The 24,446-nt window shown below is 44.1% G+C and overlaps 1 protein-coding gene across 1 annotated transcript; it reads left to right on the top strand.

Moving 5' to 3' along the window:
- Positions 1-1,195: 1,195 nt before the first annotated feature.
- Positions 1,196-14,200, top strand: Ypel5 (yippee like 5). The gene is made up of 3 exons (XM_051169697.1): positions 1,196-1,359; positions 10,956-11,120; positions 13,804-14,200. Exons 2-3 carry the CDS (start codon positions 10,980-10,982, stop codon positions 14,026-14,028), a joined length of 366 nt encoding a protein of 121 aa, XP_051025654.1. The 5' UTR covers positions 1,196-1,359; positions 10,956-10,979; the 3' UTR covers positions 14,029-14,200.
- Positions 14,201-24,446: the final 10,246 nt, after the last annotated feature.

Below are 24,446 nucleotides of genomic sequence, written 5' to 3'. Positions count from 1 at the left end.
CGCCTTTAAGAAGCTGACTCACGTGGACGCTGTGTTGTGTGCGCTCAGCTGGGGAGGGGTGGGCGGGCCCTAAGTCTCAGCACATTGGCCACCTCGGCCGAAGAGGCAGAGTTAGGCTCCTTGATTGGCTGGAAGGATGCGCAGTGTCGACTTAGGGGTGGGACGAGGAACGATGAGCCCGCCCACCCTCCAGAGCTCCGGGGCGGGGTGGGCGGCGGAGTGTTGGGGAGCAAGAGGGGGCGGGGGAGGGTGAGCCAGAGGAGGGGCGGGGCTCGGCGGAAGGGGCAGAGTGCCAGGGAGAGGGGCGGGGCCTAGAAATGAAGGGTGCTACGGGCCAACCGGGAGAGCCGCCTGGAGGGAGGGCGGGGCCACGCCGGGTGATTGACGCTGAGGCCCGACCGGGGAGAGGCGGGGCCAAGGCCTGGCTAAACCAGAAGACTTGGAGGCCGAGGGGCTTCGACCCAGCTGAAGAGCGACGAGCTGCTGGCAGCGCCGAACCCTCAGCGCGCAGGTGAGTACGGCGGCTGGCGCCGGGCTCGGAGTCGGCGGGGGCTCGGAGCCCTCGGGCAGCGGCCCGGGGCGGGGGGGGGGGGCCCGCAGGAAGTGACTCTTCCCTCTCCGGGCCGGTCCCGGGTCCCGGCGGGGCCACCCGGGCCTCTCAGAACCGTAGGGCGGCGGGGCCGGGCCGTCGCTCTTTGTTGAGGCCGTAGCCGCCGTCGGCCTCCCCGCCCCGCCACCGCGCAAGCCCGCAACAGCCGCGACCCCTTGGCGACCCTCAGCCCCCGACCCGCCTCCCCGCCGCTCTCGGTGACCGGAGCCGCGGCCGCCGGTCCCCCGACAGCTCGCCCAAAGCGACACCCCTTACTTCCTAGGCCGCCCCGCCCCCACGGCAGCCGTCTCCCCGCCGCAGCGTCGGGGGCGCGCCCGGGCTCCACTCCGGGTCGGCCCGCGGGCCCGCGCTCCAGGGCCGCGCTCGCACCTGCCCGCCCGCCGCGGAGGCCGGATTCGAACCCAGGTCCCTGGGCTGTGGGCCATGCTCGCCTCGATGCCAGCTCCCTACCACACTGCCCTCCGGTCCCTTCGGACCCTGGGCGTGGGGACACTGCTGGGGAGCCCGCGCCCGCCCAGCTGTTCCGCCTGTGTTTGTTGTGCCGTGGAGGCCCCGCCGCCGCCGCGCTCCCCGCCTTGCGCCCGGCGATTGGCTGGCGGGGGTCACGTGGGCGCGATCAGCTGGGCCGGCTGCGGGCGGTCGGCCTGGCCGGGACCTGGCAGCTGCTTGGTGAGCCCACCCCAGGCTCCTTGCTGGCAGAGGCAGGCTTACGCCCCGCACACCCCTTTATTCCACGCGCCGCCGTCCCGGTAGGTAGAACGACCGAGTATCTCAGCGGGAGTGGGAAAGCCGCAGTAGCACAAAGGTCTTTTTAATCCTGACACTGTCGCTAATCTCCCTCGGAGTGACAGTAAGGGAAGGTGTACAGCTCATTTATTTTTTTAAACTTTGTTTTTCTGTTTACAGAGCCCTGGTGGAAATCTGAGGATTTTTTTTTTTTTTTAAATCAGGTATCCTTTGACAGATGGAAAATCTGAAAGTGACCTCAAGCTTACCTTGCTTTTGGAAAAATAAGTGAACTTGCTGGTGAAGTAACAGGCATAATAGGAAAGTTATCAGACAGTTTTGCATAGCCACATAGGCAGGGTTGCAGCTGCATTCCAGTATAGAGGAAGCTGAAATCTTTCAGTGTTTCTAGGGTGCATATCTCTGCCAGCTGTGAACTGCCATGATGAGTTCTTTTACTAGGAATTAATCACAAATTTTACCTAGAGTGTATTATATAAGAGTGAGATTCCAGAAAAGGCGAGTTCTTCTCTCTGGAAGCTCCCAAATTTAGTAAAAGGTACAGACCAATGATATTGAGAAACAGTGCAATGCTAAATATTGGTAAGTTATGAAAATAAGTATTACAGAAGTTCAAAGATGGGGTTGGAGGAGGAAGTTGGAAGTATTCTGAAGAGAACTGATGTTGGGCCTAGAACATGAAAAGCCTATGGGTTGCCGTCAGCCAGATAGGCGTAGGGAAAAGAGCCCTTGCAGATAGCAGGAGACGAGCATGTGCAGTTTAGCAGACCTACATCTGTGGATGTGTGTGTGTTGCACACACAGCTTGGCGTGCTAGTGAAGCACAAGGTGTTTTGTACTCTTTAGAAGGAACTAATGCACTTGTTTTTCAGTAGACTCTTGTTTTTTTTTTTTTTTTTTTTAAGAGGCAAGGTTTCTCTGTGAAGCCCTGGCTGGCCTGGACTAAGGCTGGCCTCGAACTTACAAAAATCTGCCTGCCTCTGCCACCACGCCTGGCTTCAGTAGTCTGACACACTATAGACCAGGCTGCCCTTGAACTCCTGGCAGTCCTGCCTCATTGTTCTTGGTGCCGGGATTAAATGTTCCTCTTATATACTCTCATCTGGCGTGCTGTTCAGTACAGAGTTTTCCCCCTTAGTTTAGGAGTAGCAACCTTATCTCTAGGAAAGGCACACAATGAAATATGTTCATTTATACAGGGAAACCAACTTGGATTTTAACAGTAACTTTTTTGAACATAGTTGTCTTCTTCTAAAAGAACATTACTGAAACTTTTTCTAGACTGATTTGCCTTCTCTGTCCACTAAAGAGATAAGAGGCAATACAAAGTAAAAAGAGAGCACCTTAGCCAGGCAGGTGGTGCCAGCCCTTGATCCCAACAGTCTGGGGAGGCAGAGGCAGGCAGGCCAGCCTGGTCTACAAGGAGAGTTCCAGGAAGAGCCAGGGCTATATTACACAGAGAAAGGCTGGGTGGGCAGGCACACAGGGGGAAGGGCAGGGCGCTGGTGGGGTGGTTGTGGGGAGAAGGCCCTGCAAGTAAAGGTGCTTGATAAAAATCTGACAACCTGAATTTTAACCCAGGGATCCACATGGGTGAAAGAACTTATTCGACAAAACTGTCCTGACCTCCATGTGCCCCCATACAATTATTTAATAAGGAAATAAGGCCCCAAACCCTGTGAAAAAAATTAAACTTGATACTAAGCTGAAAAAAATGGGGGCATGAAACTAGTGCTAAATAAATATTCATAAGATGTGAAGATAGTCCTAAATTTGTTCGTATGTAGACTGTTTTGTTTTACAGTGCCTTGAGAGTCATGTAAATATGTAAATTAATACTGTTTCCCTTGTAGTGCTCTGTGGTAACAAGTTTGTAATTTTGGAACTGTTAGCTAGACATGAATTTGCTCTTTGGCACTTCACGCTGGAAATCACACAAACTAACCTGTAGCTTCTCAGCAAGAAGCTTTTGGTATTGTATCACAACAAACAGGAGGATCATGTTTCTCTTGCCAAGAAGTTTCTGGGGAGATGACCAACTCAGATTATTTGCTGACTCATGATTAGCTGCTGAGTTCTGTGACTGGTCTTATTTTCTAATGATGACTAAGCAGTATTCTAGAAATCCAGTCAGCATGGATGTTGTTTAACAAAACAAAATTGTCTTAGAAGACCCATACACATACATTTAAATTACCGGCCTACAAGTAGGACATCATTTGACCCGGCAGAGTGACCTGATACGTACTGTAAGAGGATAACATGGCTTTCTGGTGTCACTGAAACTTGGCTCCTGCTGACCATTTTGTAAAAGTAAAGAACACTGGACTGCGCATGTAGCATGGTGGTAGTGTGTTTACCTAGATGCATAGGTACTTGGTTTGATTTCTAGTTTCACAGGAAGGAAAACAGATTTTATAGATTTAATTGTTGTTTCCCCCATGTAACTTTTAAGTAGAATATTGTTACAAATTGCTATGAAAATAGCTAATGAAATTGCAATGCATCAAATGTGTATTACTATAATAATAAATATCCCAGCTATTACATGTTTTATGGCTTTTGTTCTTTCCTTTGTTTTAGAGAGAAGAGACTGAAAACCATATATACAGCCATATTTCTACATGAATTCATTTTAGCAGACTCAAAACTACTTCTGGCAGGGGCAGACTTTGTTACCCTTCCTATACTAGAACCTTGTGTACCAGGCTCTTTGTACACAGTGTTTGTCTTCCCCCGTCTGGTGCAATGAAAACCCCCTCTGCTCTGTCCAGTATTGGAGGGGACACTCTAATGGTTGTCTATGGAAATACCCCAAAGGTATAATTCCTTAACTAGGAATTATAATGGGCATTTTCACCTGGAAATCCTGTGCAGATGCAAATAGATGGCTCTTCTCCCTGGTATTTTTAGAGCTAGGAAGTAGTGCCTCCTTAGGCTAAATTCATTTGCCAGGATTGAGACCAAAGTGGAATATTAATTATAGGGAGGGCAGAGACCTATTTTAAGACCTACAGTTGAGACACTAAGAATTTAAAATCCTAGGTTTCTAGCTTTTGTCCTGTTTATAATTTCTATTAACTGGATACTTAACATGGCTGTAATTAACAGGAGGTGAATCTGGTTAATTGCTACTGTTTCATATCCAATCTGAACCCTGCTTCCTCATCTGGTGGGACAGATGGAATGAGATGTGTAGTCTACTTTTATGACCTTTAACAATCACTATATAGGGCACTGTTCTCAGGACATAATATTTCCATTTAATTCTCATCCAAAGGTATTGCTGTTGCCATTTTACATAGGAAACAGGGTAATTTGTCAGACTTTACAAAGATTTTTGAGGGAGGGAGAGCTGAAATTTAAAAAAAGCACCTGCTTTAAGAGTTTAAGTGATCTAGGACATATTATATAAGTCCCTGGGGGTAAAGAGAGGACTTAGCAGCTCAGTATATATTATTGATTTGAATGATCATCTTCAGTATACTCAACTGGGTACAGAAAGCTAAGGAGTTTTGTGACTGAGACTCACACTTGCTGGCTCTAAACTTTTCATTACTCCTTGCTGGGTTTTCTGATTGCTGGGATTACAGGCCTGAGCCACTGCCCAACTCAAAACACCAATGATTTTAACCAGAAACTCCACAAAGAAAATGGGAATGGAATTCCAGTAATTTGTCAGCTATTCCTAGTGATCCTTGCACCTGACTGCTGACCATGGTTCTGTTTTTTCTGAGAAAGTTCTTTATAAGTGAAGGGTTCCTCTCCCCTCCTCCTCAGTGTGAACTTTCCTAGTATGGACTGAGATGGTGAATGTTCTGAATTTTGCAAGCTGCCAATTAGTAACCACTTAGACTCTGCCAGTAGCTAGTCAGCAATTAAGAATAAATGAAGGACTGTGGCTGTATTACAAAGAAACTATCACCACTAAAATGTTTGTGTTCTCTTTGTTTTGTTTTGTTTGTTTTTCCAAGACACGGTTTCTCTGTGTAGCCTTGGCTGTCCTGGACTCACTTGGTAGACCAGGCTGGCCTCAAACTCAACTGCAATCGACCTGCCTCTGCCTCCCAAGTGCTGGGATTAAAGGCATATGTCACCACGTGATGTTTGCTTTTTTAACCTTTTAAAAGAATAATTTTATTTTTAGTATGTGAGCAGTTAAGTCAGGTAAGCTGCTGCCCTTGATTTGCTGGCCCCTGTTTTGTTGGTTTGGGTTGCGGCTGTTTGCCTACAGTCGGTGCATCAGTTGTGTGTGTCTGGTACAGGTAGAGGCCAGAAGGCATTAGATATCCTGGAACTGGCATTACAGATGTTTGATCCTGTATGTGGGTGATGGGAATCAAACCCGGGTTTCCTGGAACAGTGGCCAATGCTTTTAACTGCTGAGTCAGACCAACGATGAGATATCACGCTGCATTTGCTCCTGTATATATAAAATAGCTAAATAGGCTTTTTAGATGATTGTTTGTGGCCTAGAAACTAGGGATTTATTCAAACCCACCATGTCCAATTTTTGAAATCATTCAATCCTAGGTACATTTTCTCATGAGTTCATGAAAGAGAATAATGTCCTTTTTTAAAAACTTAATTTACAAATTGTGTAATTAAAAAGAAATTAAGCATGGACATCCTAAGATGTAATTACTTCACTAGAATCTTGCTGCACAGGTAGAAGTAAGAAATTCTAGGTGGGTAAGGATGCTCTTCAGTGGGAGAAGAAATTGAAAATAATCAGTAAAATGGCTGAGTTGTCTGTGCACCTCACTGCATTTTCATCTGGTCCCTCACTACTTCAGGCAATTGCAGGTAAACTAAGAAACTTTTTGCAGTGGGTAACAGTAAGATGCTTCAGAATTGACAAGGATGTTGGCCAACTGTGACAGCTGAAGAGACTGGAGATTCTGCTAACTCAACTATAGCAATTAGCTGTGGGAAATGCTTTAGGTGTAAAAGATAATCCCAGAAAGCTGGGTAGTGGTATTAGAAACTAGGAGGAGAAGGGACTAACTGCAGACTAATTTGTGAGAATTTAAGAGGCAAAGCCAGTTTGTAATGAGGATGGTACAATTTCATAGGGGTCGTAGGGGTGTTTAACAATAGGTGTGTATCAAGTAAATATGCTGTTTGGGATTTTGTTTTCTTTTTGTATTCTGGAGAGATGCTAAAGATGGAAGCCAGGCCTCTCACATGCTAGCAAGTACTCTGCCATGGAGCCAAACAGCCCAATACAATTTTAGTGTTAACCTCCCACCATCACTATTGGAGATGGAGCCTGGCTTCATGTGCTGTGCATAGTGCCCTTTCACTGAGCCACATCCTTAGCTGTTTTTCAAGTTCTGCCCCTTTGCTTTCAATTTTTAAATTTTATTTTGAGACACAGTTTCACTGACCTTTTCAAGCTGATAATAAATTCCAACTATTTCTTCCTCAGCCTCTAAGGTGCTTTGTGTTTTTGTAAGAATCAGCTCTAGGTAGCTATGATGCCATAGGCTTATATTCCAATTACTTGGGAGTCTGAAGCTGGAGGAATATTGCAAGTTAAAGTCAACCTGGACTACATAGCAGTTTCATAGAGTGGCTGAATTGTATTTCTCTGTATTTTGTAGTGCCAGTCCAACACAGGTATAGCATTATCCGAGAATGTCTGCCAGGGTTAGTAAAACACTGTGACTGCTAACAGTCTTAGATGGGGTCAGTGTTTGAATTAATATGTGATGAAAGGGTAAGAGAAAAGGTTTCCTAAACTGTCTGAAGTTGTATTGTTATATTTGCAGCTGTTTTCTAATTTTAGGGAGTATGTGACTAGATTGCCACTGAGTTAGGGAATACCAGAGGAGGGGAATTGGTGCTCATCCTGAGGGAGAGAGACTCTAGCAACCATTCTGTATGAGGGAAGCGAGAACTGGAGTAAGATTTAGTTTAGAGCTTGGCTTGGCTACTTGTGGGAAGTTATGTGGTCTTTATTTTTGCACCTATAAAAGTAGGGTAATATATATCTACTTTAAAAATTGCCATAGTTAAATAATAGGTACTAAGTGCAGTGCCCCCTCCACTGGACATATTTGGGGTTAGGGCAGTGTTCACACTGTCCAGGTCCAGACAAATGTGATAACTCTTAGCCTTGTAATAGCTCCTCAGGGCTTTCTTCAGGCTACTGTAACTGATGATGTAGACTGGGTGGTTTATAAACAATAGGAATTTATTTGTCATGGTTCAAAGAAAAAAGCACCAGCAGAAATGGTGTTAGTAAAGGCCAGTTTCCTGGGTGATTGATGCCCCGCCCCCCAGATGTGTCTTCCTGATAGAAAGGGCAAGGCAGCTCTATGAAGCCTATGTAAGGTCCCCAATCCTTTAATGACTGTCTGTCTTCATGACCCAGTTACTCCCCAGATGCCATCACTTGGTGACAGTATAACTTTTGGCAAACAAAAACTACATTTTATAGTTAAAAATATGCATGTTTATGTTAAATAGAAATCACAATCAGGAATCATGTAACATTAAGTTCTTAGATATTTTTAGTGTTGATAATGAATCATATAATTGAAGCCAGTAAAAATACTCGGGTAAGGTAAAAAATAGAATGAATTTGAAGCAAAGAAGAAGGCATATTAAGTCTGTTTACCCTCAGCACCAAATGGTCGGTCACAGCTATTCCTGTAATACTGAGTCAAAGATAGAATGATATAGGTAGAAGGCATAAGGTTCATTTGTAACCATGCATCTTCCATAGTAGCATCTAGAAATAGTTATTATTCCATTGTAGTTAAAATAAATCCTGTCTGATATTTGAAAGTTAGAAAGAATATTGCCTTTAATACAAATCCCATAAGCTCCAGCTGAAGCTAAATGACTGAACTGTGAAATCTTGCTATCAGTCCTTTTTGTTAAACACTATATCATTATAAACATAAGTCAATTGTACACATATGTGTTGAATGCCATATTTATATTGAGTCATAAGTCGAAATAGTGGTACAAAAACAGATAAAGTAATTGTGTAGACCAAAATGGTGGTGGTAGGGTGGGGGAGTGGGATGGGATAGAACAACAAACTGCTTAGCAGTAGTCAGTTGCTATGGGAAAATAAGTAGTGCATTCCCTGTTACCTGATCCAGACACAGGCAAAGTGCAAGCCCTTCTGCCCGGTTTTCCATTGTGTGTGCATGTGCACCCTTGCAACCCGTAAGAGGACGTCAGGTCTCTTGGGGGGTGGAGCTGGAGTTACAGGCTCTGGGGGCTGAATTTGAGTCATCTGCAAGAGCTCCTAACTACTGGCCTGCCCCTCTCCTGCCCCCAGTCTTTATTTTTGTAAGACTTGAATGTGTACAAGTGACCATGAAGACCAGGAGAGGGCATCAGAGCCCTTGGAGCTGGATCTGCAGTCAGTTATGATGTGGGTGCTGGGAGCACCAAGTGCTTTTAACTGCTGAGCGTCTCTCTGGCCACCTCGAATTTATTTTTAATTTATTTGCAGTGCTAACGAGCGAACCTAGCCTTACAACACACTAGGTGAGCACTCTGCCACTGAACTGCATCCCAGCCCTCTTCCCCCAAACTTTAGTTATGTTTTAAGTAAGGGTCTTTTCCTAGAGTCTAGATTGGCTTGGAACTCACTAAATACACCTGGCTGTCCTGAAAATTGTGGTGTTTTCCTAGGGTGCTGGCTCATCCCCAAAGCTTAAGTATCAACTCACCTTGTAAAACTTCAGTAAGAGCTTGCATATAGTTCAAATAAAATGTGTCAGTTTCGTTCACTGCTGTATCTTTGAGCTGATGATTCAGCTTAACAGGCAATTAACAGCTTCTGGGTATGTGTGTGTAGTATCTTGAAAAGCAATGTCCTTAAGGACTGTAAAAGGCAAGCAGCAAGCAGTGCCAGGAAAGTCATCAGAAAGTTAACTACCACAGCCTAAGTCTGGTGTTAGGGTTACGTACTGTGGCTTTGAAGACAGAGTCTTCTAATGTAGCCTTGGCTGCCCTGAAACTTCCTTTCTCTCAGGCAGGCCTCGATCTTGAACCTGATACTCCTGCCTTTGATGGTATTTTGTTAATGCGTTATTATTATTTTTGTTACATAGTGTTTCTCTGTGTGTGTAGCTGTATTAGGTCTGCTCACCGTTTTAATATGTTAGTAAACATTTGAAACGCTTAAAAATAAGACCTTTGCTGTACTCTTGGGTATATCTAGAGGTTTAAAAGTACCTCTTGGTGAGGAGGCCTGATGGCACTCCAAGAAAGAATAAGCAGGCTACCAAGATGAGACTTGATAGCCTATAGTGGGGTAGGAGAATAGGGTGAAAGCAGGAGGGAGGGAGGAATGGGAGGGTATAAGTGATGGGATAACAATTGAGTTGTAATCTGAATAAATTAATAATAGTAAAAAGTTCTTCAGAAGAAACAGTTGCAGTGAAGTTAAGGGGCTGAATCTGTTGCCTCTTATAAAACACTGAAGTATGGGTTCTCCTGGCTTCAGAAAGCTTCTCAAAGCTTTGTTGAGCATTTTAGTGCTTCTGTAATGTATGGAATCAGTACAATTTCTTGAGGCTAAGTTACACATAATAGCAGGAAAGTACATTTTCTTGTTTTCTGCCCTGGTTGCTCTTGCCTTATGCTAGCTAGGTCTACACCAAGACCTCTTCCTTTGGGAGAGGCAATAGAGGGTAATGTAAGGACTTTGTCTCGGACTTTGTAGAACTGCATTCCAGCTGCTATTCTGTAACAGCTGCAAACCTTTGACCTGTCAACTTGTTTTGGTGAAGTGTGTGGAAAGTGAAACCCTCCCAGAATTGGGTTTTAAAATAAGTGCTCCATAGACTTTAGACTCAGACTTACTGAAGTCAGTGCTGCTATCCCTATACAGTGGTCAATACCCCCAGCGGCCATAGACCTATCTGCTCAGGTCCCCTCTTGGTGTATGTGGGGGTGGCGATGGTGGTTTTGTGGTGGTGCTGGGATAGAATAGAACTTGAAGCTTCCAGTATGTTAGGCAAGTGCTCCACTGTTGAACTATATTCCCAGCCCTTCTTATTTTAAAGTTGCACTTTTATTTGCTCGTATCTGATCACCCCACCTGTGCCCCGTACATCGGAGTCGTTCCTCCAATTACATACCATCTGCTGAGAGTATAGACTTAACACTGGTGCCATGTTAACTTCACACTTCTGTGTATGGGTGTTTGCCTCCATGTAGGTGTGTGCCTTTGGAGGGCATTGGCTCTCCTGGAACTAGAGTTACAGTCTTCATATGGGTGCTCAAAATCAACCCCACGTCCTCTGCATCAGCAGTAAGTGCTCTAAGAGCACTGAGCCAGCTCTCTGGCCCCCATCTATGCCAGTGCTGTGTGTGTGCACGCACGTGAATTCCTTGGTCTTGACTAAGCGTGTTTATAGCTCTTAACAACTTGGAGGTATCCTGTTTATTTGTTCAGTGTGTAAATTTTGAATCCCTTTGTTCAGAGTCAGGTTTTTCACCCAGCAAGTATTAGGAGAAAAAACCAAACAGATTTCAGTATATAAATAACCTGTAACACCTCCCCCAATATCTGCTACCAATTTTTCTTTTAATAATGTGTGTCTTACCTTTATGTTTGTTCTAGGTTTTCAGAAGTTCAGCTATCAAAATGGGCAGAATCTTCCTTGATCATATTGGCGGTACTCGTCTGTTTTCCTGTGCAAACTGTGATACGATCTTGACCAACCGCTCAGAGCTCATCTCTACTCGGTTCACAGGTGCCACTGGTAGAGCATTTCTTTTTAACAAGGTTGGTGGAAAGAAACTTCATTTGTACATGTCTTCAGTGGATGTATTTGACAGCAACACTAGACTATTCCCTTAGAGTTTACAGGTACCAAAAAATATCAGAATGGGGGCTGAAACCTATAAAACTTGTGTCTGTTAGCTTGTCTCTGATAGGGATTTCAGGGGTACATTGTTGGAACATAATTTTATATACATTTTTAAAGCCTAAATTTCACTTTTATAAGATCTTTTAATTATTAGAAGAAAAGAGGCAAGATATGATGGCTTCTGTTTATAATCCTAGTGCTTGGAAAGCCAAGCAAGGCAGGAAGATGGCTACAAATTGGAGACCAGGCTGGGAGACATGGAGAGTTTTAGGTCAGCTGGGCCAGCTTCAGCTAGGTAGTGTGAGTCTCTGTCTTAAAATAGCAATTAAGAATGGTCTCTGTTTCTCCAGGAAATGTTCAATGTAAAAATTTTAGTGATTTTACAGAATTTGGAAACAGGCCAAGATACCCAATTTTCTCTCCTTTATATGCCACTAATTGATCCTGGAGATAGCTATTGGAGCTTATTTGTTGAAAGTGAATCTGCTAGCTTCTCTTGCTATAATTCATGTTTGCTAGTCAGCTTCCTGGTTATCATTTGCCTTCTTTGGGTCTACCAAAAGGAAAGTATTTACAGATTTGCAAATGTGCATCTATTCTGCTTGGCCCTGAAATGTTAGCCCTATTTTGAGATTGGTTGACATGGTTGTGCACCCTGAGCCTAGTAGCACAGTAGAATTTCCATGTCTTTTAGGCTAAGACATAGATCTAGTCTTTTTTTTTTCTCAAGACAGGGTTTCCGTGACAGCAGCCCTAGCTGTCCTGGACTCACTCTGTAGACCAGGCTGACCTCAAATTCAGAGATCTGCCTGCCTCTGCCTTGAAAGCGCTGGGATTAAAGGCTTGCGTCAGCACCACCCAGCCAGATCTAGGCTTAAGTCACTGATTTTAGAAGGTCAGATAAAGTTTTTACTAGCAGATATTCCTCTGTTCTGAGTAAAGAAACGTCTCTCAGAGAATCAATAGTGTATTTTCTTTGACATGTTACAGAGGAGGAGTCAACACTATGGTAAGCCAGCTACCTATTAACTGTAAATAATTTTCAATCTTGTTCATTCATTGACTTATAGTCTCTGGTTTTCATGTTACAGTGTCAAAGTTAAATAGTTGGAATTACAGCCAAAATTGTTTACTATTGGTCTTTTGTTTTGTTTTGTTTTGTTTTTGTTTTTTCCGAGACAAGATTTCTCTGTAGCCTTGGCTGTCCTGGACTCACTTTGTAGACCAGGCTGGCTTCAATCTGCCTGCCTCTGTCTCCTGAGTACTGGAATTAAAAGCGTGTACTGCCACTGCCCAGCTTACTTTTGGTCTTTTATTTTTATTTATTTTTTTAATAATTTATTTTTATTTTATGTGCATTGTATGTAAGTGGGTGTCAGATTTTGGAGTTACAGTTACAAGCTGCCATACGGGTGCTGGGAATTGAACCCGGGTCCTCCAGAAGAATAGTCAGTGCTCCCAACCACTGAGCCATCTCTCCAGCCCCTACTGTTGGTATTTTAGAGGAAGGTAAAGCATAAAGGATTGTTGGTTATGTGAATGGTTGGAAATTCTCCACAGATGATTTTAGAATCCAATTCCTGTATTCATTATCTTCAAATTTACTAGAAAACTAATATATTATATGGGTTGCCATATGCTTAGCCTTTCTTTCTCACCCTTTTTGATTATATATAAAAATTTTTTTCAGAAACAAATATGGCACTTAATGGAACACTGATGATACTGTAATAGGTTCTTTGACTATCTTATATACACTCATCACTACAGAGTGAATTAATAGTTGCACCCAAACTTATGTCCCATGCCTTCAATTCCAGACCTATTTCTTTACTGCGACCAGAACTGTCATAATAGTGGCAAGACTTGGGCTTGTCAAGTACTGCATAAAGATTGCGGGCTGGAAAAATGGTTCCACAATTAAGAAGCACCGGTTGCTTTTGCAGTGGACCCAAGTTCGGTTCCTAGAATTCACAGGGTGGCGTACAACCATCTCTAATGCTAGTTCCAGGAGATCCAATGCCTTTTGACCTCTATAGCCACCAGACACACATGTGTATACATGTAGGCAAAACACTCATCCATATAAAATTAAATAATTCTTTAACCAAATTGTCATATAAGATACTCACTACAGTGCAGTTTCCAGACATTTATATGTCTCAGCATTCTTTTTTTCTGATGTGTCAGGCTGGCCTAAACCTGGCCTATGTGGGTGAGGCTGGCCCTGAACCCCTTTCTTCCTGCCTCTGCCTCCCAAATAACTAGGATTACAGGCCCGGTGGCACAGGCCTAGCTATCCCAGCCTCTAAAACCAACTCTAGGTGTCTATCATGAGTATAACTAAAGTAGCAATTTCTGTCCGATAAACTTGTTTGGTGGTTTGTTGTTTGAGGCAGGGTCCCAATGTATAGTGCAGCTGCTCTTACCTCTCATTCATGATCACCTACCTGCCTTTGCCTATCCGCACTGGGATCGCAGGCATGCACAGCTATGTAATACTTAACTGCTCGTACATTTACTTATTGTCACAATTGTCAGCTAACTTACATGACATTACAAGGGTTTTTTTTTGTGTGTGTGTGTGTGTGTTTTTAGGTAGTTAACTTGCAGTACAGTGAAGTTCAAGATCGAGTTATGCTCACTGGCCGCCACATGGTTCGAGATGTGAGCTGCAAAAACTGCAATAGCAAACTGGGATGGATCTATGAGTTTGCCACTGAAGACAGCCAGCGTTATAAGGAAGGCCGTGTGATCCTGGAACGTGCACTAGTTCGAGAGAGTGAAGGCTTTGAGGAGCATGTACCATCTGATAACTCTTGAAGAAAAAGGATAAATCCATCTTTTCCCAGGTCTCCTTCACTGAAAACAAAAATCTACTTACATACACTGTCACCTTAGCATCAGAGTCGGATTCATGAACTGCGGAACAAGAGGTTGTGAGAATCTTAAGACGGAACCTTTCTTTCTTTTTCTTTTTTTAATTTTGTATTTTCCATCCAACAGCAGTTTGTAGAGAGAATATTATGCAGATGCCATTAATTTTTTTCCCTATGATTACATCTTCAGGCAGAAAAGTTTGCAGCTATATGGTGGGCTATGTGAGGGAAAAAATTGGGGTCCTTAGAGTGAAAAGGAGTGTTTTGTATACATTTTGAGTGGAGAGTATGTCAAGAGCATGGTTTTTAAACTTATTAGAGCTTCGTTTAAAATTTTCTTTTTAACCCAGTTATTTCACTTAATTTGCTAGCTTCAAGAAGAGATCCGAATCTGTGCCCAGCGCTGGAGGCTCAGTGTTAGCGTGGCTTGTGCTGGCCAGTGTGCCATATTCTTGTTGGAGAGGAACTGTAGCACCAGAACCCATTCTTCCTTGTCAGTCTTGACCCAACAGATGTCACCATCCCTAGTTACTTGTCACCACATACTTGGTGTTGATGGGGCAGAACTGCTTGGTTGTCTTTTCCATGTAACTTAAGCATAGTAATATAAATAAAGTGATAGTTGGATGTTTTGGTCCTGTGTTACTTTTAAAAATACCTTATAAAAGAACAGAGGTTTGGTGAGTGATTTTCTTAGTAGGTAAAGTCTTAGGCTACATTGCTATGTAAGGTATTTGTGTAAATGAAAGCATACTGTTTAAGCCCACAGGATTGCATTAGAAAACAGTTGAGCAAAACATCAGTGTGCATCTTGCTGTTAATCTGGCATCTGTTCTAAAAAGGGGAAAATGAAGCAACTTATATAAAAACTGCTTCACAACATATTTCAGCCTTCCCCCAAATTTGTAAAATGATTTTGACAAGTCTGTAGTGCTTGTCAAAGTTTCATCAGAGGACTGGATCTCTCTCTCATTTCACATCTTCCCTTAGAAGTTCAGCTATTGCATTTGAACTATACCTGATAACTCTTTTAGAAGGAGATCAGATTTGACTCAACTTTGCCCTAAATTTATAACATTACAAAGTATTAGAATATGCTTTTATCCAAACTACTTCTGGACAAACTGATACTTCCTTTTGGTGAAATACAGGACAGTGGAATCTTCTAGTTATACAAATGAACAGATGCATGTTTGTATGCTCAATTTCTAGGTTGCTTATGAAGGAAATTTGCCTGAATTGAATAAGTGAAATCTTTGTCATTGATATGAAAGGTGATTTCTGAGTAGAGTAAAGCTTCTCATACCTGGCTTTGCACTCTTGGTTAGTTAATGGTTGTCCGAGTAGGGATAGTATAGTGTTGCATTTTCAGTGAGTGAATGCTACTCTTGTCTTCAACTTGAATGACACCTTCAAGACTTAAGACTAGTGTTCGTTACCACTGATTTCCACACTGGCCTGTGACGATGTGCGGATTCCTAGTCGCATGCCTCACCTACAGCACCATGTGCATTGCTGTCAAAATAAAGTATATTTTGTCTTGCATTGGTACAGAACTGCTATTTATTTTTCACTGATACTATTTAGTGATCATCTTTGTTACTTTCAATCTCTAAACCCATAATCTTTCTTTGTTTGGACATAGTGACTTCTGCTGTGTAGCCCTGGCTGACCTGGAACTTACTTGCTATTTAATAGCAGGCTGGCCTCGAACTCACAGAGATCTGTTTTGTCTCCCATCTACTGAGATTAGGTGTGTACTACCACATTCAACTATTGCTATGCTTTGGAATAGATATTGCTTGAGTCCTTATCCCTGAAAACACTAAATTTGACATCACAGACTTAAAGTAAATGTCACATTGTTAGGTTAACTCAACAAGGCACTTGATACCTTCCTTTTAAAAACTTGGATTTGATGGGCTAAGTGTGGCTCAGTGGTAGATTGCTTACTTAGTATGCTGGAAGACCTGAGTGTGATCCCTAGCACCAGAAAAGAAGACCTGAGCTCAGTTTCCTTATACCCAAATTAGGCTGCTCAAACCGTCTGTAACTTCAGCTCCAGTGGAGATCCAGCACCTCTGGTCTCTGAAAGCTCCTGTGCTCACATGCGCACGTTTCCAGGACTCCCCACACACATATAAAATATGAGTGTAGTAGTTCACATCTGTAATACTAGCACTCTGGAGGCTGAGCTGCAAGTTTGAGGCCTTCCTGGGGTACAGACAGCTCCAGCCAGTATGGCCTACTGCATGAGACTTGTTTAAACAAAACAAGTGATTTTGTTTTGGGGCAGGGAAATTAACCGATAAAATATATTTGGGTATCAGTACTTGAAGGTATACAAGCATAACCTTTTCCTCTTTGAAGACTTTAGGATTCTTGGTTTAGGTGACAGCCATTAAACATGTTTTCAAGAATTATTTAAATTTTTAGTTGTATTTGTGTGTATGTTCTGTGAAGGTCAGAGGACAACCCATGGAAGTTCTCCTTCCATCATGTGAATTGGTGGAATTGAACCAGCTTATCAGGCCTCCTTCCTAGTAAATGCCTAAACACCTCAGGCCCACTTTTTTTTTTTTTTAAAGAGATGCTAAATTGAGTATTTTGTGTTAAAATATGTTAGGAAGGGCTTCTTTGGGACTGAAAGGAAAAATCTGTTTCCTACATTTATAAGTTCTATGGCATGTTTAACTTTCAGTATAGGCCTCAGCCAATACATAATTTTTTGATGAGGTAAAACAGCTAAACTACTCATAAAATGTGAAAACATCAGCAAGGGAGATGACTCTTTTAGGTCTTGCTGTCTAAGCATGAGGACTTGACTTTGAATCTCTAGAACCCATGAGAAGTCAGGCATCTCTCTAGGGCACACTGAGGAGTTGCTGTGGCAAGATGGGAGGTAGTCAGGAGAACCTCAGAAGCCTGCAGGCCAGCTAACAAGGCATGCACAGTAGTAAGCAACAAAAGAGGCCCGTCTTAAGCAGGCTTGTCCTTTGACCTCTACACATGTGCCTTGGCATACACACACATGAAAATGGACACTGCACAAAAATGAAATCTTACAGATGGAGAAAAGAAACATGGTTTGATCCCAAAAGTTGTGATCAAAGCTCAAACATACCCATTGAATCCTTGCCCATTTAACACCTACTTCCCACCAGGAGCATATAGAGCATCTGCCTTAAGGAAATGTGAATTGAGAATAAAGTGAGGCTAAGCTGAAACTTTCCCTTAGTACTGATTCGAAGGTTCCCATAACAGAAATAGGGAACGGATAGAAATCAGGACTGATACAGGGGCTCACACTTGTAATTCCAGCGCTTGGGAGGCTGAGACAGCAGGGTTTGAGTTTGAACCAACCTGGACTATAGAGTGAGACTCCGTCTCAGTAAGAAAAACCAAAATATACATCGCACCTAAAGTTGCAATTTGTATGGCTTTGACAAAAATTGTGTGTATCTAAGGGCAGCACCTGTGTGAAGGTCAGAGGAGAGCTTTTTAGGTGTCCGTTCTTCTGCTATGTTTTATTTAAATAGGTCTCCCTTACTGCTGCCAGCTCACTGCGCTCTGGGCCAGCTGGCCCACAGCCCCCTTTGCAACTCTCCTGTCTTGTAGTAGGAGTGCTGGGAATTCTGACAATGCAGTGCCACCTCCAGCTATTTACATGGATTTTACAAATTTAACTTGGGCCATCAGGTTTGTACAACTAGCACGTTCACCCAGCATTTGTATGACTCCTTTATTTTAAAATATGCTTCTCAAATTCAAGTTTATATAGCAAGGCAAGAAATAATGCACCGAGACTTTGTTAAAGTGTGTGTGATCCTAGACATCACTTTAAGTCAAACTTTAAGATCATCTGCTACATGACTACCTAGGAAGCTTGTTATCGTATGTGAATCCTTTATCCTTTATCCTGAGTGGGCATCTAAGGTAGAGTTGAAAAATGGCGTATTTTTTTCAGCCTGAATCTCAAGCATGTCTGCTAGTACACTAGTCGTTGTTTATTAAAGTATTGTTTGGATATGAATGTTCATCTTAGGCCTGTGAACCCTTTGCCCCCATCTGATGGTCCTCTTTTGGGAGGTTGTGAAACCTTGGGGATACGGGGCATAGTTGGCTGATGTAGGCCACTGGGAGTAGGCCTTAAAGGTTACTCATTTTCAAGCCCTGCTTCTATCCCCATTCTCTGCTTCCTAACCTGCTAGGATGTGAACAGAGTAGGCTGCAGCTCTCTCCACCACAGGCCAGCCCATTCCTGCCACCATGCCTTCCCCACTGGAACAGGCGGACCCTTTGAAGCTTGACTGGATTCCATCATGTGTTTTCTTTCCAGTGGCAGGAAGTGAAATTAATACAAAGTATTAAAACTCAGCATAACCTATGCTTTCTGTTTTGCCATGAGGGCAAAGCATGTTTGCTCCCAGAGGGTCAGAGGAATGGATAAGAATAAAGACAGATGATGTGACCTTCATCCTACGATGAGATGAACATGATGCTACATACCTTTTAATCCTAGCACTCAGGAGCAGAGACACTTAGATCGCTTGAGTTCAAGGCCAGTTTGGACTATATTGCAAATTTCAGGACAGCCATTCCGTGGTGAAAGCTACTGACTCTTAAGATGGATAGAAGGGGCTGGAGAGATGGCTCAGAGCAGAAGAGCACTGACTACTCTTCTGAAGGTCCTGAGTTCAAGTCCCAGCAGCCACATGGGGACTCACAACCATTTAAAATGGTGCCCTCTTCTGGCCTGTAGGTGTTATATGCAGGCAGAACGTTGCATACATAGTAAATCCTTTAAAAAAAAAAAAAAAAGATGGATAAAAGAACAACTAAGCAGAAAAGAATGGCATCTAGCTTAAAGTCTTCCCTTAATTGACTTCATGCCTTTGGGAAGTCAACTTCTAAACTTTTTCAAAGCCAAACTGAAAACAAGCCCTTTCTCAAGTAGAATATCCTGAATATGTAGGCCATACAAATGTCATGGTGCCACATGGATGCTGTGAATCCAACCCAGAACCTCTGGAGGAGCTGCCAATGCTCTTAACTGCTGAGGAATCTCTCCAGCCCCTAAAATTAACCTTTTGAAACTTCACTTTTTTCCTGTTTTAAAATAGAAAAAAAAAAAAAAAAAGTCCAAAACCACGAATGAAAGTATGAAGTGCATTCCTTTTTTTTTCTCCCCCTTTTTTGAGACAGGGTTTCTCTGTGTAGCCTTGGCTGTGCTGGACTCACTTTGTAGACCGTAGACCAAGCCAGCTTCAAACAGTGATCCACCTGCCTCTGCTACCCAAGTGCTGGGATTAAAGGCGTGTGCCTGAGCATTCCTGTAACAAAGTCCAGGGATCTACTTAACTGCTTAAAGCCCTAGTTGGCAGCGTGGCCCTTATTCTTGCAGCAGCATTTGATGTCTCCTTCACCTGTCAGGCAGAGTACTTGCCAGCAGCTATGAAGGCTAGTTACACAGCTCTATCGGCTGCAGGAAACGAAAGCCATTCTGGGAAGGGGGCATGAGTTCATGATGCAGAGTGAAAGAGAGTCTCTTCCAGCAGTTGTTTGTTCCAGCGATTTCTGAGTTAGAAAAGAGCTTCCAGATTCAGTGAGAATAAATTGTTCCATATGCAGAGGATTCTGAAATTAGATTAATCACACTCAAAAACAAGTTTCATCTGTCTGCCTCCCACAAGATGATCTCAATCACCATTTTCAGGTCACATGGCAGAAGCACTAATCTCTGCCAGCCCAGAGTGGAGGACTCTTGAGAGCCAGCAGCAAGGAGCTTAGGTTCAGTATACTAAACAAGTCTCACTAACTTTCAAACAGTTTGCAAGGAATACTTGGTGACCTTACAGGCCCTGCAGCCAGTGCACTTGTGCCCAAATCCCTGATCTGCAGAGAAGTCCCCTCCACAGAGGTCAAGCATGTATACACAGCTGGTATGGACCTCATTTTAAAAAATGATTTATTTTTTATTTTTACATGCATGTATGTGTGCCACATGTATGGGAAGCTCCCAGAGGCCAGAAATGGTGTGAGGTACCTTGAAAGTAGAGTTACAGGCATGCTGGGAACCAAACTCAAGTCCCCTGCAAAAGCAGCAAGCCCTCGTAACTGCAGAGCCATCCCTCCAACCCTAAGGCTGAGTTTTATATGTACTTGTCTCAAAGCCCGACTGCCCAAGCGCCTACGGATATGCAGTGAACAAAACAGAGGAACTGGGGCATAGGCCAGAGCTAGGCACTCATTGTCCCCCCTCTACACACACACTGCAAAAGTAATGTAGGCTTGTTTAAAACCAGAAGGATGAAGAAGGAGTTCCTTTAATCAGCATTTCTCACACTCTTCTGACATATGTGAGATCTGTTGAAGCTTTGCTGGTCTCAGTCCTGAGTGACTTTGTGGCTCTGGGTGACATGTGAGAATAGGTGGACCAGGGACTAGACCTAGGCAATCACTGACTTTTTTTTTTTTTTTCCTAATCAAGATAATCCTATGGGCTTGGGACAATTTCTGTTGTAGAGAATGTGGCTGGTTCATTCAATACTATACCACTTGTGAGGAGGCATGGTGTTGGCTTTGAATCAAATTGGTCTGACTCGGGAGCCCGTTCTTTTCCTTCTTCACTTTGGAATGGGCATCAACATTTACTCCCACAGGAAGAGGTGCAAAGGTAGCCAGTGTTAGCTTTCTGTCAGAGTGGCAACATACACAATGTACAAAGCTTGAGAACAATTTTAGCTTAGACCTGCAATACTCAGGTCATCATTTGACCATTGCTTTCTGAGTGTGGTTAACCAGAGCTTCATAGTGGAGGCCATGTGCGGCCAAGGAAGCTGTTCACCTAGTTATGGCCAAGAAGCTAAGAAATGGGGTCTGGGGTGCTAGTATCCCCTTCAGGAGTATGCTTAAGGGCCTTACTTAACCTAACTTCAAGGCTGCACCTTTCACGAAGAGCACAGGCTGGCAATAAAACCTTCATTATCTGGCTGCTAGGGAATTTTAAGATCCCAGCCATAACAGGGGAGAGTGAGAGGGGTGAGTTCCCTGGAGAAGGGAAGTGCTCTCTACAGTTCCTCCCACTTCCTGCCTGTCTGGAGGACACCTGTGTGTCCTGCTACCTCCTGGCACGGGCCTTCCTTCACTTCCCACACTCGAGCCTGCCTCTGAGTTGACTCCTTCACAGCTTCAATCTCACAGTATGCACAGTCCATGCCTGGCCCAGAAGAGGCCACGCTGTCACCAGCCTGCTGTGCTGCAGGCTGTTCTCCTCTGGCTAGGTTGCTCACACCCTTCCTTCTTCCTGTGCCTGGAATGCTCCTGCTTGTCTGTGGAGCCGCAGCTCTTGTGGCCACTCATCCCTCATCTCCCCATCCTTCCCTCAGGTAAACTTGACTTACCTCTTTTATGTGTGTACTGTATACTTGCTATTTCTCCTAGGTGTCTAGAATTGACTGACTTTTATCTCAGCCCTCAGAAGCATTTATAATCTCTGGTGTCAGGTAGGACAGTGGTAGTGGTTCCCAAATGTTGTCTGTAAAGTATAATCATTTGGTGAGCTAATACAACATCCAAAACCAGTTCACTCCAGACCAACGAGTTCTGAATTTTAGAGTATTTCCAAATTTTGGATTAGGAATGGCTCACCTGATTGGATCTGTGTAAATATTCCAAAAATATCTTTAGCTGAAACACTGTTAGTGCCATGCACTTCAGGGGAAAAAATTCAACATATACCATAGAATGATGGGCTGGAAACAAAGGGATTTCTTGAAGTGCTGAAGGCTGAAAAGTCGAAGGTCAGGGCACCTCTGGGTGTGGTGTTCTCATAGATGCTGTCTTGCTGTGTCCCCACAGGGTGGGAGGGAGGAACTTTGGCCTCTTTGGTGTCTGACACCCCCGTGTGTGCATAGATGTGAAGTTGATATCGAGCATCTTTGCCAGTAACTCTGGACCTTATATAGTGAGGCATCATCTCTCACTTGAACCTAGAGCTCGCCCATTTGCCTAATCTAGTTTGCTATCTTGCTCTGCAGACCCTGTGCCTCACCCCAGGAGTGCTGGAATTACAGGCTAGCTGACACACCTGACTGGTATTTATGTAGGTGAGAGGAAATGCGTCTTCATGTTTGCACAGCAAAGGCTTCTGGGCCAAGTATCTCTCTAACCTTCAGCCCCTCTAAGGACACTAATTCCATTCACAAAGCTCTGCCCTTCATAACCGAATCACTTCCCGCCGAAGGCCTCCGTCCTCATAGCAAAGTTCTGACCGATAAGACACTGTGAAAGATAACAACCTTTTAAAACTGTCATTTGTTTCATGAGATGTTTGTTAAAGGATCAGCCCTTCATTGAATATTTCCTTTTGTAACTGCATGCAGTATGGCATGTGGGCAGTAGGGGGAGCCATTGGAACATTATCTGGTCTGGCTATGCTACTCATTGTTATGGATGCAGAGGACAAAACCAGCGAGGCTAGAGGAAATGCTAGACCAGACAGGAAGCAGGCTAGGACATTAGTTTCCTGATCCTTGTGGGTGAGCTGATGGTAGCCTGGGGACTAAGCCTGCTGCAGAAACCAGTTCAAACCAGACTCCTCACCCTGTCTCCAGGGAGCTCAGATGGTGGAGCCCTGCTTGGTGGGTTATGAAGAGTCTGGGTGGGCTTGAATACAAGTCTTCAGCAGCCAGAGCTGTTTGCAAAATGCTCACACCGGATGCTGAGGAGCACTTGGAAGAGGGAGTTCAGTAACTAGTATTAGTGATACATGCTCTTGAAGAATAAGTGCCTCAGTGACAGGCCTCGTCCTGTACCCCGCTCTCCCTCCACCCACCCCCCGCACCCCCTGCCGTCCTCTGTGCATCCCAGCCCTTCCACTCAGAGAGAACAGCCCCTGTGGCTGCCTCCTGGCCAGTGATGGCTGTGTCTCCTGTGGGCGCCTGTGAACCATCCCCAGCACCTCATGACTAAGGCTTTGGGGCCCCTCATCAGACTGAGACATCACTGCCTCCACCAATTTACAGGTCTAGGCCCAGCCTCCAGGGGCAAGGGCCTGCCATTTGGGCAGTCTCTAGCCGGAAAAGAAGTACTGTGTAGCCACACCCAAAAACAGTCATCCAGCTTACAGAGAGCCACATGGTGAACAGTAGACAGGGCACATTCTTTCCAGATCCTGGTCTGGTCAGGATGTCCCTCCTTGAAGTATATAAGACAGTAGACAGCAGAGACAACAGTCGATCATGAAAAGTACACCGCCCCCCAGCCCCCGCCTCCGCCCCACCCCCCAGGAAACGGCCCCACCCCCCCCATGTAAAGTCTCTGCCAGAAACACCTTTGCCTCCTTAGAAAGCAGCAGACGTTGCCTACAACAGATCAAAATAGCCTCACCTGCTCCTCAGCAGGCACAAAATCAATTTTCTGTCCCCTCTCACCTCCCATAGGCCAGTGGAACTTGGTTACCAAGCTTCGCTTCCTGTTCCCTCGGTAACCCTATTTGGTGAAATTAGAATTAAGACTTTAATTCAATGTAGTGCAAAGCCCAATGAGATTAGCTTTATGGTTTCAGACCTGTGCTAGGAAACAACATCCTCATGTTCTCTATTCTTCTTCCTAAAGTCGACATAACTGACGAGAAGGGAATATGGGGCACGGTGGCCGATGTCCTCTGCCCCTCCTCCACTCAGCATGCGAGCTCAGTCCTGGGGATCTACAGTCCTGTTTTCTGAGCTTGACCTGCTTATCCCTTTCCCATGCCGTTTAAAATAAGGTGGGGTAGAGTTTCTATGTGGCGTTCTGTGTCATCTGTGTCCGTGCTCACAGAAGCCTCCACAGACTTGTGGATGTCCAGTGACATACTCAGACACTGCAGTTTTGAAATTCCACTTTCCCCTATTTGTTTTGGGATACATAGTAGTTGTTTGAAACCAGATCTTGTTATACAGCCCTAGTTGTCATAGCAACCCTTTAAGTGCTGACATTATAGATATATGCCACCATTCTAGGCTCTAATTATTTTAAGCAAGGGACCCCACATTTTAATTTCATTCTGCACCCCCAAAAATTATATGATTAGTTCTTTCTTTACCATGACTTTTATTTAGGAGGCATTACTAATATTACCTTTTAAAAATATCTTTAATTATATGTGGGGGGACGGTCTGGGTATGGTATATGCACAAGAGCACGGGCGCCCTTAGAGGTCAAGGGAGATCTGGATTCGCTAGCTCGGTTTAGAAGTGATCATGCCTTGCCCAATCCTCTCATAGAACAGTACATTCTCCTGACTGCTACACCATCTTTCTGGCTTCCTAAGCTCACTTTTAAAATGGGAAACTAAGTCAGGCTTGCTGACACATGTTT

Source organism: Acomys russatus, chromosome 1, assembly GCF_903995435.1.
Source record: "Acomys russatus chromosome 1, mAcoRus1.1, whole genome shotgun sequence".
Lineage (NCBI taxonomy): Eukaryota > Metazoa > Chordata > Mammalia > Rodentia > Muridae > Acomys > Acomys russatus.
Note: the sequence above shows the minus strand (reverse complement) of the source record. Positions and strands in the feature narration are given on the sequence as shown.

What these genes read in the sequence shown, in the direction of transcription:
- Ypel5 (XM_051169697.1), top strand. Translation starts at nt 10,980, where the DNA reads ATGGGCAGAATCTTCCTTGATCATATTGGCGGTACTCGTCTGTTTTCC. An exon ending in GAGCATTTCTTTTTAACAAG is followed by an intron (nt 11,121 to 13,803) that starts GTTGGTGGAAAG and finishes GTGTGTTTTTAG; the next exon opens with GTAGTTAACTTGCAGTACAG.